The sequence below is a fragment of the Neurospora crassa genome, linkage group VI, assembly GCF_000182925.2.
Source record: "Neurospora crassa OR74A linkage group VI, whole genome shotgun sequence".
NCBI classification, from domain to species: Eukaryota; Fungi; Ascomycota; class Sordariomycetes; order Sordariales; family Sordariaceae; genus Neurospora; species Neurospora crassa.
The window spans coordinates 1,507,731-1,521,258 of NC_026506.1; the positions used below are offsets into that span (position 1 = coordinate 1,507,731).

The 13,528-nt window shown below is 51.8% G+C and overlaps 4 protein-coding genes and 1 non-coding gene across 5 annotated transcripts; 3 read left to right on the plus strand and 2 right to left on the minus strand.

The window, feature by feature from the left end:
• Positions 1 to 285: 285 nt before the first annotated feature.
• On the minus strand, positions 286 to 385 carry NCU15380. Its single transcript has one exon. It is a non-coding gene; the product is annotated as a tRNA-Pro (tRNA).
• A 979-nt stretch (positions 386 to 1,364) lies between these two features.
• Positions 1,365 to 3,620, plus strand: NCU05563 (hypothetical protein; the record flags this gene model as incomplete). The annotated part of the gene is made up of 3 exons (XM_955432.3): positions 1,365 to 1,718; positions 1,810 to 3,042; positions 3,498 to 3,620. 3 exons carry the CDS (start codon positions 1,365 to 1,367, stop codon positions 3,618 to 3,620), a joined length of 1,710 nt encoding a protein of 569 aa, XP_960525.3.
• Positions 3,621 to 5,645: 2,025 nt separating this feature from the next.
• On the plus strand, positions 5,646 to 6,307 carry cmt (copper metallothionein). Its single transcript, XM_011396658.1, has 2 exons — positions 5,646 to 5,812; positions 5,907 to 6,307. Exons 1-2 carry the CDS (start codon positions 5,761 to 5,763, stop codon positions 5,933 to 5,935), a joined length of 81 nt encoding a protein of 26 aa, XP_011394960.1. The 5' UTR covers positions 5,646 to 5,760; the 3' UTR covers positions 5,936 to 6,307.
• NCU05560 (hypothetical protein) lies at positions 6,153 to 9,192 on the minus strand. Its single transcript, XM_955429.2, has 3 exons — positions 8,169 to 9,192; positions 7,862 to 8,107; positions 6,153 to 7,809 (listed from the first exon to the last, which is right to left on the minus strand). The coding sequence occupies exons 1-3, from the start codon at positions 8,819 to 8,821 to the stop codon at positions 6,375 to 6,377; spliced, it is 2,334 nt and encodes a 777-aa protein (XP_960522.2). The 5' UTR covers positions 8,822 to 9,192; the 3' UTR covers positions 6,153 to 6,374.
• Positions 9,193 to 10,622: 1,430 nt separating this feature from the next.
• On the plus strand, positions 10,623 to 13,509 carry NCU05559 (hypothetical protein). Its single transcript, XM_955428.3, has one exon. The coding sequence runs from the start codon at positions 11,119 to 11,121 to the stop codon at positions 12,901 to 12,903; it is 1,785 nt and encodes a 594-aa protein (XP_960521.1). The 5' UTR covers positions 10,623 to 11,118; the 3' UTR covers positions 12,904 to 13,509.
• The last annotated feature ends 19 nt before the right edge of the window (positions 13,510 to 13,528 follow it).

Genomic DNA, 13,528 nt, shown 5'->3' on the forward strand with positions numbered 1-13,528 from the left:
ATCTTGAAAAAAAAAGAATTAAAAACCAACAGGAAGGAAAGCTGGCAGGATAGTAATGGACCTATCAACCTGATGGTTGCTCATATAGTATATAAGAGTTCACTATTACAAAACCATATCACGTATAGAATTATACATCCTAGCTTAAGAATTCTTCCCAACCCTCCAAAAAACCAAACTAAAAACTCAAATGCCCTTTAAAGAGTCGTCTAACTAACTGTTGAAGATCCGAATGACCAAGCTCTCACTGAGGAGGAGAAGGAAGAAAAAAATCTCAAAAAATTGGGGCTCAACCGGGATTTGAACCCGGGACCTCGCACATTCATGGGATACCATGAGGGTGATTAAACCCGAAGCGCGAATCATACCACTAGACCATTGAGCCATTGCTGGTTGGTTGTTGCTTGTTGGAACTTGTGCTCGATAATTCTTACTATATCGTAACTGGCTTTGCCAAACAAGCCCAATTGCAGTGGACTTGCTGGCAAAGTGGAAGCTATGGTAGGGGGTGGCGTACCATTGCAGACCGACTGCGAAAACTCGCGATAATTGTAGACCTGCAGATTCGTTTCGGTTAGTTGTTTTGGTAAGAGATATTCATTTCATCTGGTTTTGATTGATTTTGTGATTTCAATTTGACATTTTGCTATGTGTACGATTGAATTTACTGATGGCAGTGCGTTAGTCGTGCCTTTCGATCGATCGTTTTTCTCCAACTAGAGATCGCACCGAATGGCATCGCCCGGATATGGCAAGATGTGAGAGAACCAACGGAGGACAAAGCGACTACCTTTCGACGTGCAAGTCTTCCCATTACCACTTTTCGATTAATCAGGGTGTTGGATTCTAGAAGTTGTACTTCGATTCCTTTGTTTCAGGCCCGAGGCCGCCACGTATGTACCCTTTGATAATCGAGGCCCGGCTGATGGCCTCTCGAACAAGATGTGACAATGACACGAAGGTCTCGAAAGTCGGCTTTTTGTTCTTTTTCTGTGTGTCCCTCCCACATGCTCTGGAGCACCCTCACGCAACAACTCCCAGGCACGTTGCCCACCAGCCGCTGCATTGCACAGTTTACTTTGCAGTCACCTGCGTATTCCCCCGAGTCTGGTTCTGCGGAATAGCTACCTCTACCGAGCGTACATTTCCTGGTCCCCATTTCACCGCAAACTATTACGGATCATCCACCTCTTATCCTCGTCGTTTTCCGAGTTACTTCGCCCTCAGACAGCACCGTATCCCCAGGTAGCTGTGCCGCGCAGACTTGCCTGGTCCAGATTCATCATAAGATCATCACAAACCACCCACCACTCGTTCTCACCATCCCCGGAGTCACTCCGCACTCAGATCCTACATACTCCCACATGACGCCCAAACCGAAAGCAAAACCCTCCTCTACCCCCAAGACCAAAGCCAAGATCAAAGCTCCTCGCACCCTTCAAGTCACCATGAAGAAAGCGCCAACCCCCAAAAGAAAGGCCATTAGGCACCACGCTTGCCGTCTCAACCCACCATGCAAGCAAGGCCACGGCGGCCCAGCAAAAACCATCTTGCCGATCGGCAAATACTTCTTCAGCGAGGAAGCACTGGAGCACGACTTGGGTGCTCTCAAGAAGGGTGCCGTCTACAAGGACAACAAGGAGTTCTACAAGCGGGTGAAGGCTTGGTATAAAGCCGAGGTTGATCGTTGCATGCATCGGAAGTTGGTTGAGAGTGCGGTGAGTGCGGACTGAAACAACGTTGGGAGAGAACGGGGGGTTGCAGCAGTGGTGATGACGGACATGACTGACTAACGATCGTCGATAACAGGCAAAGAAAGAGAAAGAGGAGAAGGAACTCGAAAAGATCATGATCAGACCGATGGCTGTCACACGGCCAGTGACTACCAAGCGTACACTTGCCGCTGCTGCTGACTCCGACGATATCGATCTGTCTGACGACCGCTCGACGTCCGAGTCTGTCGAGAGCCCCTCGGAGTCTGACTACTCGGACTTCGAAGATGACCATCTTCGGAAGGTTATCGCCTTGAGGGCGAGCACCCCTATCCGTAAAAACCCTAAAGTCCTTCAAACGCCATCACCTTCCCCAAACAAGTCAACACCAACACGCGTCCAACCTTCCAGGGCAGCCAAGCGCAAAACCGAGCCACCGTCACTACCACTGACGCCAATTCAAACCCCGAGCCCGAAACGTCAGAAGGTTGCGTCAAGCATCAAGCACCCGAGCCCGGAACCGAAAGTGGAGGAACCAGGAAAAAAGCCCGTCGAAGAGACCAAAGGTGATTACAGCCTGTCGAAGCTGGACCTCGATGAGTTCCAGCCCAGTTACGCTGACCGTGGTGGAATGGCGGACGGACTTGACGTGGCTTCCTTCATGATCAGCGTTGAAAAGGCCGTAGAGACCGCCGTCAGCGAGCTGGTAGCCGCTCGCTTAGGGAACGGAGTGCTTTCTCTATTTTCTCCGAGGGAAAGTGATCAAGGTATTCGGGCAAGATGGAGGAGGTTTGGCAGTATCAGCCATGCCGGAGGCCAAGGCCAAATCTTAGAAGCGGAACGCAAGGATGACGAGGATGTTTTTGAACCAGCAGGTGACGCAGTGCCTGGGGAAGACTGGCGGCCACCGGTACCTTCGCGTTCTACCCTTGCCACTATTGAGTTGGGAGTGGTCGGAGGGAAGAAGAAGGGTGTGAAGAAAGGGCTGGAACTTCGACTAGCATCCAGGGAGGGGACACCGGCGCCGGAAGCGGAGATGGAGCTTAGTCCGACACTTGGTCGGTGGCAGCTTGCGGATAGGAGAGCTAGTGGCTTTTCTGGTCTGGGTGGTCCTGGGCGGCCGGGGACTGGATACCCAGTGAAATTGGAACTGAAGGTCGACTCGGAGGCAGTTGATAAGGAGTGTGGTCCTGAGTCGACAAGTAGAGATGCAGTGGCTAAAACGCCTGTCGAGGAGTCGAACAAACGATCGGTGCAAGTTTCTGGGTTGAGATTCGATGTGGAGCTGCGTTCGCTCGAAGTTGGACGAGATGGCGAAGGACGAAAGGAGGTACGTTTCCATATGCTGTGATTGGAACAGTGTAGGAGTGACCATTCCCAAGTTCTCAGGTTCAACCCATTATTTGCCGTTCTTGCTGGAACCGACGAGGAGCATTGCAAGTCCGAGGGGCAGCGGAAGGGGGAAGGGTATAGGATTGGCGGGACTTGCAATCATGGCAATGGATAATGTCTGATTCATCTGCGTCTTAATTGCGGCTTCATCAGGTCGTGATGGCTTGTTGTTCGAACTTGGGCCGGATTGGGGAGAAGACCGATTATTAGCTGATCGATTATTTGCTGATGGCCGCCGAGGAGCCGACCTAGGCTTGTTTGGTGGCGATCTCTGCTCTGAGGGTCGACGTGGTGCTGGTCTGGTGTGTGGAGTTGTTCTCTGAGCATGGGAAGCAGAGTTGTTGAATGATGGTGGTGCTCGTTGCTCTGGTGTTTGCTGAGCTCGTGGATCAGTCCTCCAGTCCTCTCGGCGCTCCGATGTTGACTGTTGATACTGGCTTCGTCGTCTGCCGTTGTCTCGTGGATCTGTTCGCCAGTCCTCTCGGCGGTTCGACGTTGTTTGTTGATATTGATTAGGTCGTCGTCCGTTGTTGCCGGATGGTGTCGGAAAGGCATGGGTACCATTACTGCTACCGGGGCGCGGACAGGTTGAATTGGACCTGCGTGGTGCGGAGGACATGGCTGTAGATAATTGCTTATATGATTGATATACTTTTGCCTGCTTCAAAATCCAGTATATGATGGAGGTGGTTCGACAGCTTCTCGGTTTTGAGGGTTTTTCAACATCATTCGGCCAGTTTATGTGAGAGCAGAATTTGACATTTGACTGAGTCGTAACGTCGTTGCCGTCTCAAGAACGGACATGAGTCGATAGTGACGAAGCGGAACTCGAAGTGTTTCAAAATGCCGAGCTCGGCCTAGAAACGTACGACAACCGAAAGATCAGCTTCCCAGCAACCCGAATACCTACCATTATAATATCCCTCAGTATCAGATGGTTTTCGGGCGTTTGAACAACATCTCAAACGAGTGTCATTTGATGAAGTCGGGATGCCATATCCAAACGTCTAGCTTTGCCAACCCAACACCGACCCCATACTGCCCCTGATAGAGCTTCGCAAGCCTCGCTACCAGCATGAAGATCTCATTATATAACCCACGGCTTTCATAGAATTATAGCCATTGGCAGTGTGCACTTTGGCTTGGTGTTATCACGACACTCATGACCTTCTGCAGCAGTCGTGAGTTTGTTGATGGCAGCAGACTAGATAGCGACGGACTATACTGGCTGTGCCTGGAAGTAGGTAAATAATACCCTTCCGTGGTAAACAATGTTGAACAGACACAAAGGGATATCATGCTGAGGACGAAAACATGAACAGGCGGTTTGAATATCCATGGAACTGACGATTTGATACGCGGCAGGCAGTGAGGTGACCTTCTCGGTTTGACACTACCTATCTTATCTTATCAGTACTGCCCGTGCGCGTCAGCTGCGTCGGGCTGTTAAGGACGAAGCACTGATGCTAACTTTGAAGCTGGAAACTGTGCCGATGCACTAACACGGTTACATTATTGGGTCCACAAATCTCTAGGGCAGGCATCTCCTTCTGAAAGCCAAGCGAGCTTCAGGTGAGTCTCGACCCCCCGAAGAATCGGCAGGTGCTGGGAATTGGCCGGTCGATAGCTTCTACCGCCGAAGTGAAGTCATTGTGCTCCCGATGAGGTGTCAGTGGCAGTATCATCATCATCAGCATCATAACTCAGGCAATGAGCAGTTCACATCCATTCATTGTAAGAATACAACTCCTTGCTCTTTGGCTTGTAATATCTCAGCTTAATAATCATTGAGAAATCGATGGCACTCGTTTGAGCAACCAGAGCGGAATGCAGCCGGCACAAATATCGCAACGACAAGTACTATGTAAGTACTGGTGTAGTGTAAGTATACCGCGTAGCGTTGACACTACACAAAGCGGCGGAAGTACTGTACATACAACCACAACTTCGACTTCATTGTCAGTCGTCATCCATCGGGCAACGTGCTAACATTATTTCGGGCGCGATAGAAGACCCTTAAGAAACGGATCTGCAGGTTCTGAGACATCACATGAACATTGCAACCATTCACGCTTTTGGACATCAACCATCTCTATCGTCATCGCCTTACATACTGTACATCCTATGTACACTACACTGTAACGGTAGTGTACGATGAGGGTATTTCGCCGCGTGGGCTGGGCGGTCGGAGTGCCAAGCAGGTGGCCCAGAACGCCGCCGCACAAAAGACGCAGCCACCACGGCAGCGAACACCCGCCTCCACTCTTGATGCAGCCGCTACGGCACAAATATCGCAAACCCGTGCGGGCGGACGTCCCCGATAGGCTCGGATCGTCGCTAACATGCCATGCCATGCCATGCCATGCCGTGTCGTGGAATGGAAGGTAACAGACAGTCACAGTCACAGTTCCGAACGGTGCGTAGCAGTGTAGTGTACGTGACAGCAGGAACAAGGTACCGTACGTAGGCATCATTCAGGGTATATAAAGCCACGGGACCCTGACTCCTTCTCAAATTCCTTTACTTGTCATCAACCGACGAACTAAATCATCACTGCATTGAAACACTCACACAAAGACAACATCAGTCTTTCGTCAACCTACACAACCACAACAACAACTCAATTCCTCTCAAAAGAACAACCACTTCTATCAAAATGGGTGACTGCGGCTGCTCCGGCGCTTCTTCCTGCAACTGCGGCTCTGGCTGTAAGTTTTTTTTACTCCCCCCTCCCCCGTCGCCTGTCCGATCCCATCTTCAACTACTGGTACTGGCATGGTACTAACCTTTGAAACTTTCTAGGCTCTTGCTCCAACTGCGGCAGCAAGTAAATTTACCTCTCCGCACTGCTCAATGCATCCACGTACCCGAGCGACCATGAGCTTTCTTTGAATCACTAGTCGCAGCGACAGCGCGTAAGGTTGGGAGACCTTTGGCTGCCTGACATAACCGACCGGCATACCAACCAACGTACTTGCTTGATGGAATCTTTTCGCCTGGAGCAATGGAACGGCGACGACAAAGAGTGGTCTCTCTCTTGCTTTAGGGAAACAACGGCAGCTTTGGGTTTCGGAGTTTCCGGGGGGTTTTGTTCCTATTTCGCCATGACGCCCATTGGCACTTTCCCCCTTTGGAGAGATATGGATTAGATGAAAACAAAACAAGTCTTTTCCCTCCTTCACAGATAATATTACTCTTGAGATTATGTTTTGATTTGACTGTGATGACAACGCCCGAACTCAATGCTTATGATCCACATCCATCCTTCCATTAGATCACCACCTCTATCCTTTCCAACATCCTCCTCTCCACCACCTCCCCAAACCCACTCCCCATCATCTTCACCACCACCTGAACATCAGGCGGCTCCGGCACCTCTTTTTCCACCAACCTCGTCAGCGCCGCCGAGTCCCATGCAGCCCCATTTCCGTTCCCATCCGTATTACTACCAGCCACCACGGCGCTGCTGCCCACCGTCGTCTTCGCCTGCGCAATCACCCCCTTGACGTCCTTGCCGCGCCGCACCTGGCCGCCTGTGGGGACTTGGGGAGTAATGAGCGTCTCGTCCATCAGGCTCTGCCACCGCGAGAGGAACATGCCGGGGCCACACATGCTTGCTTTTTTGTTGCTGTTGACGTTGTTGCTGTTGCTGTTTCGCCTGCTGGGGGCTCGAGAACCAAAGGGGGAGCTGGCGGATAGGGAGAATTTGTCTCTCAGAGAAGAGCTTGTTGTTGTTGTTGCTGTTGCGGCTTCTGATAAGGAAGAAATTGTGGGGGCGGTGAGGGTCATGTCGTTGAGGATGTGTTGCATTCGCTTGAGGGAGAGGTCTTCGAGGGAGGAGAGGTAGGCCGCGTGGGCGTCTGCTGCTGCGAGGACGTCGGGTTTTACTTGGGTAGGGAGGGCGGTGAAAAGCGACTGGATATCGGCGCTTAGACTTCCGGCTGCTCCCTTGCGGAGCTTGGTGTCGATTGCTTGGCTGCTACTGTCGCTTGAGGGAATGGCTGATGGTAGTGGTTGCTGCTCGGGCTGCTGACGGAACTGCGCCAGCGTCTTCTTGCAATACTCGAGGAATTCCCCCTTGATATCAGGGCAATTCTTGGCCACCTGGTGGAAAAAGTTGTAGGCCGATTGTTTATGTCTCCTAATCAAGCCGACGTAGTCCTCTATGGAAGGAGCGCGGGTCTCGATCGTCGTTTCTGTTGTTAATGTGCTGGAGATCGCCACAGGAGAATCCTTCGCCTTGCTTGTTTCGATAAGGTCGGTTAGGAAGCTTTCTGCTGCAGAGACGTGTTCGCGAAGGTCAATATTCTGGTGAACAGCTCGTATCATGGGCTCGAAACTACCGATAAAGTCCCGTACGGCCTGGGTGAAGAGATCTGGGTTTTGCTTGCACAGAATCTTGATGATCTCATCCCGGTCTCGAATTGCAAGCAAGGTTGAGAGGTATTCCAGACATTGCTCGTGCTGTTCCTTGGACAGGGACTCCACAAGCCCACGGCGGGAATGGTTGAAGATGGTGGCAATGATGGACTCGGACCGCTTTATGCTGATGTTCCGGATCCTCAAGTGCTCTTCCCTCGACTTGGCGACGTACTTTTTGATGACTGCGATATGGACCTTAGAGGGACCACCCTTGGCCTTTTCTATCCGTTCAGCGGTCTTCCGGAACTCTGCCATGTCCCACGACAAGACCAGTGAAATGATTCTACGCCTATTAGTATTGGACTGCCATCTGCATGAAAACTGTAGGTACTTGCCTCTGTAAGAGATTCATGCCATCATCCGCATTTTGTGTCAGCCCAAGCCAGTTAGTGAGGCCTCCAATACTCATTTTGGCCAGGAGGAGCTTCGTGATCCCATTGATCATGCTGGCTGCATTTCCAATTCGAAAAGTTTGTTTGATGGCCGAATAAGGTACCATCTTGTGTACGCTCGCCACCATCTGTAACAGATAAGACCCTTCGGGGGAGAGGACGAATACATGGTGCATGAACGTCGCAAGGCTGAAAAGGTAGATTAGTTAAAAGGAAACAAAAGGGTGAAATCAAGAGCAGCATCACATACTGAAGGATAATATAGTCCACAGCAGTCTGCACGGCGAGTGAATGGCCTTCGATGTCGGGTTTTTCTGCTATACGATCAAACAACGTTTCAACGAGACTTCCGTAGACGAGTTCGTGCAATACGTCTTCCCAAGCGCGCACAAGGTCTTGTGCTTTCGACCTGTCATAGTGACCGTTTAGGTCCCTGGGTGACCCCTTGGGAAGACCACCGATAAGACCCCGGGAAACAGCTTCGTGAATGACCGAGGCAGCAGTGGCCAGGGTTTTCCTACTACCCAAAGACCCTTTGTCATAGCTCTCGGACAGGTTTGCTTCCCCAAATTTGGTCATAATTCCTTGGAACTCGAGTGGCCAGAAATCAGTTGGAAGATCGCGAACTCCTGGCACCGGAAGGACAATGGCGCGCAGCAGGGTTGCCAGAAGCGGAACCGAAGACTCTTTCTTGATGACGGGCTCGGAGGCACCCTCTATCGAGGACGCAAAGGGATAGCCATATTTGGAAATAGCGTCCGGATTCTTGAAACATTCCACTTCGGAATATGTCCCATAATGTGTGAGAATGTCGAACAAGGCATGTAGTTGAAGCGCGGTAAGGGTGTCTGGAGTGGCTGAGGCTGATGGCGGACAGATACTGGAGCTTTCGCTTCTTGTCATGGTGGAAAGAGCGAAGGTGTTTGGTTTTGTCCTGAATAAGCCTACTATTACGTAGATGGGTAGAGGCAGTATTTAATGGTTGAGGTAGATTCTAGGGTGTGATAGGTTGGAGTCCAAATGATGGTCGAGTTATCTCGTCAAGTCGTTGAAAGTCTGGGCCTCGAACTTTGGATGGGAGTTCGGACGGCGTTGCAAGGATCAGCTGGTCGGCCTTTGCCGTGGGGTATCTCGAGGTTATTAGGTTGCTTTTCTTGGCATAGACGTAGCCGAAAGAGTGGAAAGAAAAGAACCAAGAAAGAACGGAATATGAGAAGGTAGCTGAGAACACTTGATGTATACCAGCGGTATCCGGGGAGACGGTGACAAGTGTTGATGATGCTTAGTTCCGACTTTGGAGGGCTTAGGGGAAGTCGGGCTGGGGCTAGTCTTGATCCATTGCCGTGACGTCAGATATTGTACACCGCATCCAGTGGCTCAATATCGCAAGCATTTGTTTATAGTCCCAAGCGCTTGAACCTCAGGCAATGTAAGGAGAACTCATCCCCGATTCAGCCGCTTCACTTCCATGACGATTTCCAAACCTCAAAAGAATTGCACCTGGCGGCAGGCTGAGGTGTCTGGCTCGAGTCCGAGGAAGCTGAACGGACGGCCCTCATGCATGATTGTCACATGCGTTTCTTAGCTTCACATGCACGTCCTCTTTCTTTTGATCTAGGGCGTGGGATGGGGCAGGGGGCATTACTAGATATAACTGTGAACAGATTCAGGATCATCCAAACAGAAAGGGATCAAAGTGCGGTAAGGCCGTCGAACCGTTCAGTCGGACCATTGATGGGACACGCCGCAGGTTCGTAGCAACTGAAAGTAGCCATCTAGTATACCTCTAGGAAGCAAATCCCAGGCGTCTCGGGCCTATAAATCGATGCAGTCCAAGCGTCGGGTCCGGGCCGTGTTGGCATACCCGGTACGTTAGGGACTACGCTTACCTATAAGGTAGAGAGAGAACCCTACCCCTTTCAACTTGGGTACTAGTTTTTGCGTCGGCGATGTATGCCATCCTGCTTGAACGTCTTCTCATGGGTGTTCCTCAGACCGACAGACTTACATACTATCAACCTGCAATTATTGCATCGACTTCCAAGGAACCACCGTGTCGGCGAGACTATCGAAGGACCGGCGTTATCTGAAGTTCAAAGAAGCTGAATTCGGCGATGAGCATCTGGGTGGTGCCACACGCGCGTGTGAATGATATGCCTTCAACAACAAGTTGTCGTCCATTTCAGTGGGATGGATCAAACCTTTGATCGATTTCAAAGAGATATGGTTTGGGCGAGGAGAGGTGGTAGTATCATGTATCGCCGAGGTGGAAGTACACGACAGTGTCAACATGGAACCGTCAAAAACATTGGTCGAACGTTTGTTGTTATTTACTATGCGATTGCTTTTTAGACACATAAATAAAAAGTCCTGAAGTACCTCTACGATGACATTGATGCAGAAAGTCAGTCGCTTTCGCTTTCAGCACGAGGTTGTGCCATGTGAGTCTGGGTTGGATTTAGGTAAAAGTTCCCCGCACCCGTGTCAAGCTCGACGGCGGGCGGCTTGGCAATAACCAGGCAACGGGCAGGCGGTAGGACTGGGCGAGAAAAGGCTTGTGTGGTCGAAGTAGGTCCTGTCCTGGGCAACCAGCTGCTGGAGCACAGCAACAGCCTGCCATTCGCGGCATTCTGTGCTGAGCTGCCCGCCCACGCGCTCAAGGTTCACAACAATTGAACCAACGGACATCAACGGCTACTGGACAGACAATCTCCCGCTTCCCCACCCCTCATCGCCCTCTTAGTTCATCCTTCAAAGTTCCAATCCAATTCCCACACATCATCACGCATTTCCCGCCATCGACACAAAGGCGCCCTCAATAGGTACCCACGCGTAGCTGCTTACAGACGCCGGTTCCGAATTGATGAAGCTACACCTTTGTCCAGCCCCTCGCTCTCCGCCCCTCGTGTTTCCCCCTCTCTCTTCACCCAAGGTCGTGTCGGCACCGCCTTGAGAGCTTGCTGCCTACGAGTCGTCCTCTGACCCATCTTTCAGCGAGACAAGTCAAAAGTCTTGGCGGGGCGGCGCGTAGCCGAGTTCAGACATAGCAAGCCATCCACCACCGCGGGCCATTGCGTCGAGTCACCCTGCACCGGGGGTCCAAACCACAGCGCGACCAGTCTGACGATCCCAATTCGAGCACAGCCGAGATCCATATCCTCACACGCACCGAAGCAGATACTGGACAGCCAACCGAGACAATGTCAACCACCGACACAGAGGAATCGCAACTACAGCCAGCACAGCTGCTGGTAGACGCCATGTCCAACGACCGTCGTTTCGGCCTCATCCAAGACCCGGCACTAATATCAGAGGACGACGACATGCGCAATCCGTCATCACCGGAAACGATACCCTCCACCCAGGTCGCTGACACGCCGGATGAAGTCGATAACGGTCCTTCGGGGTTCAGGTTGCGGGTCAACGAAGAGGGTCCTGTCGATACTATCATTCCCTCGTCTGTGACCCCCCCGCCTTCTTCACAGATGCCCAACGCCGCCGGGACGGGGGCGGCCACCTCGTTAGCTTTTGCAAGCTCACAGCGTTCTGGGTATTTCTCCCCTCCCGCGACAACGGGTATTTTTGGAAGCAAGAGGGAAGCCAATACTGCTCTGGAGTTCAATCCACCCGCGTCGCAAGAGATTGCCGACGCGTCTATTGACAAGCTTCGCAGCATGCTGCAGACGTGCATTGCGGAGAATGCCAAGCTGAAGATGGAGACCGCCCATCACAAATTGCAATACAACTTGCTTAGCCTCCAGGCCGACGAAGATATGAAGCGCGCGGCTGTCGAACACGAGATGACTCGCCGGGAGGTTGAAGCGCTCAGAGTGGCCGAACACACACGACAGGCACGACGCGACCTCGATGCTGCTTCGGAAACCCAGCAGACAAAGTTCATGCAACTGAAGGCCTTGTACGATCAAAGGGTGGAAGAGGTGGATTTCCTGAACCGAAAACTCAAGGCTGCCAGAAAAATTATACAGCAGAAGGAGGACGAAAACATCAGTCTCTGCGATGAACGGGAACTTCTTTTAAACCGAATTCGTGAGAACCGCCAACACTTCCAGATTCTATGCAGTCCCGGAGGCATGTTCCATGGCGCGACAATAGGGAGGCAGACAGTTGCGGTTACCGCGCCTTCTCAACCGCCACACCACACTCCACCTCGGCCGACACCTCGAACCGTCTATCGGGAAGCTCAGGCTCGCGCCGACAAGGACCACAGCAAAGGCAACTTTACCATGCTTCTTCAAGCTATCGACCAGGAAAATACCAGTACCCCGTCGACACCTCAGGGGTTGTCTCACAACGCTGCCAGGCATACGCGAAATGCTCAGTCCATGTCGTCCCTTCCTACCACCCCAACACAGCGCCTGCGTGGTGAGACAGGCGGACTTCTGCCATCTGTTGATCTGGTGCCACAAACCGAGCCCCCGTACCGTCCCAACCGATATGTGCCTGAGACACCTGTTCGATCTGCGACCCGAGACCGACGCAGGAGCCGGGAAAGCACAATCTCGGCCGAAGATAACGAGGAGCTCGCTCGCCAGGCTCTCCAGTCAGTAGCAGCCGCTTCCTTTGCCTCCCGTAGCTCGCAGCACCAGTTGGGTCCTATGCAACGAAACCCGACCAATGAGGAAGAAGAGGAAGCCTTTGAGAGCCAGGCCAGCCAAGCTGCGACGCAGATGCTTCGTCGTGACCCCCGAGAGAGCTTTGAGGTAGCCAGCTCGGTTGAGCACTCGCGGAACGGCACGCCAGCGCCAGCGGATAAGACCGCAAAGCTGCAGGCGAAGCTGTTCGGCGGGCTCAATAAGAGTGGGGTGTCGAGCGGCGAGAAGCGCAAGTTTGCCGGACACGGTGACCCAATAGAAGAGTTCTCACTGCGGGATAGGTTGAGCCCGACGAAGAAGCTGAGGACCGTTGGGGGACTGCGCGATCCGAGCAAGGTTGGACTTGGGATCCAGTACAGCCAAGACGCATAGTGTTGAGATTGTTGGCTCGCTTGCATTACGCCTCAACACCGACGTTTGATATCTTAGTTTTTGCTTTCTGTCGTCCCAATTTTGGCTGATGTTGGATTATCGCTTTGGATTATGAAGAATGTTGGGCCGGTTTGAGAGCATTGTCGGCTTGAAATCGTTATGTATGGTGTATTGCCTCACGGGAATCTCTGCAGAGGAATGATGCATTTGCCAGGTGGGAAGAAAAGGGACATGAGGACAGTCAGCTTCGCCCTACAACATGGTATGAAGAACGGGCTGTTGAATGCAGCAAACGAGAGCATATCCTTCTGTACAGTCAGTCATTGTTGGACGAGGGTGTATTGAGTTTCAAGTTCTCCTCCTCTGGGGTCAGAAATCGTTGCTATTTGTTTGCCCCATGTTGTTCTACCCCTGGTTTTCTGTTGATGTCACTGCGTCTTGGCTTTAGCCAACGCTTTGTTCACTCTTATCAGGCCGATACGCAAATTCCTTTCTGTCCACTTCTTGATCACTATGCTTTTCGATGTTGCTATGCGGTAGATTCGTAGTGCACGGGAAACTTCAACAGGAGGCTAAAAGTGGGACTATAGATCTTCCCCCCGGGCTCACTGCTGCCGAGTTACAT

What these genes read in the sequence shown, in the direction of transcription:
- NCU05560 (XM_955429.2), bottom strand. Translation starts at nt 8,821, where the DNA reads ATGACAAGAAGCGAAAGCTCCAGTATCTGTCCGCCATCAGCCTCAGCC. An exon ending in GTGGACTATATTATCCTTCA is followed by an intron (nt 8,108 to 8,168) that starts GTATGTGATGCT and finishes CTACCTTTTCAG; the next exon opens with CCTTGCGACGTTCATGCACC. An exon ending in GGCATGAATCTCTTACAGAG is followed by an intron (nt 7,810 to 7,861) that starts GCAAGTACCTAC and finishes TAATAGGCGTAG; the next exon opens with AATCATTTCACTGGTCTTGT.
- NCU05559 (XM_955428.3), top strand. Translation starts at nt 11,119, where the DNA reads ATGTCAACCACCGACACAGAGGAATCGCAACTACAGCCAGCACAGCTG.
- cmt (XM_011396658.1), top strand. Translation starts at nt 5,761, where the DNA reads ATGGGTGACTGCGGCTGCTCCGGCGCTTCTTCCTGCAACTGCGGCTCT. An exon ending in CTGCAACTGCGGCTCTGGCT is followed by an intron (nt 5,813 to 5,906) that starts GTAAGTTTTTTT and finishes GAAACTTTCTAG; the next exon opens with GCTCTTGCTCCAACTGCGGC.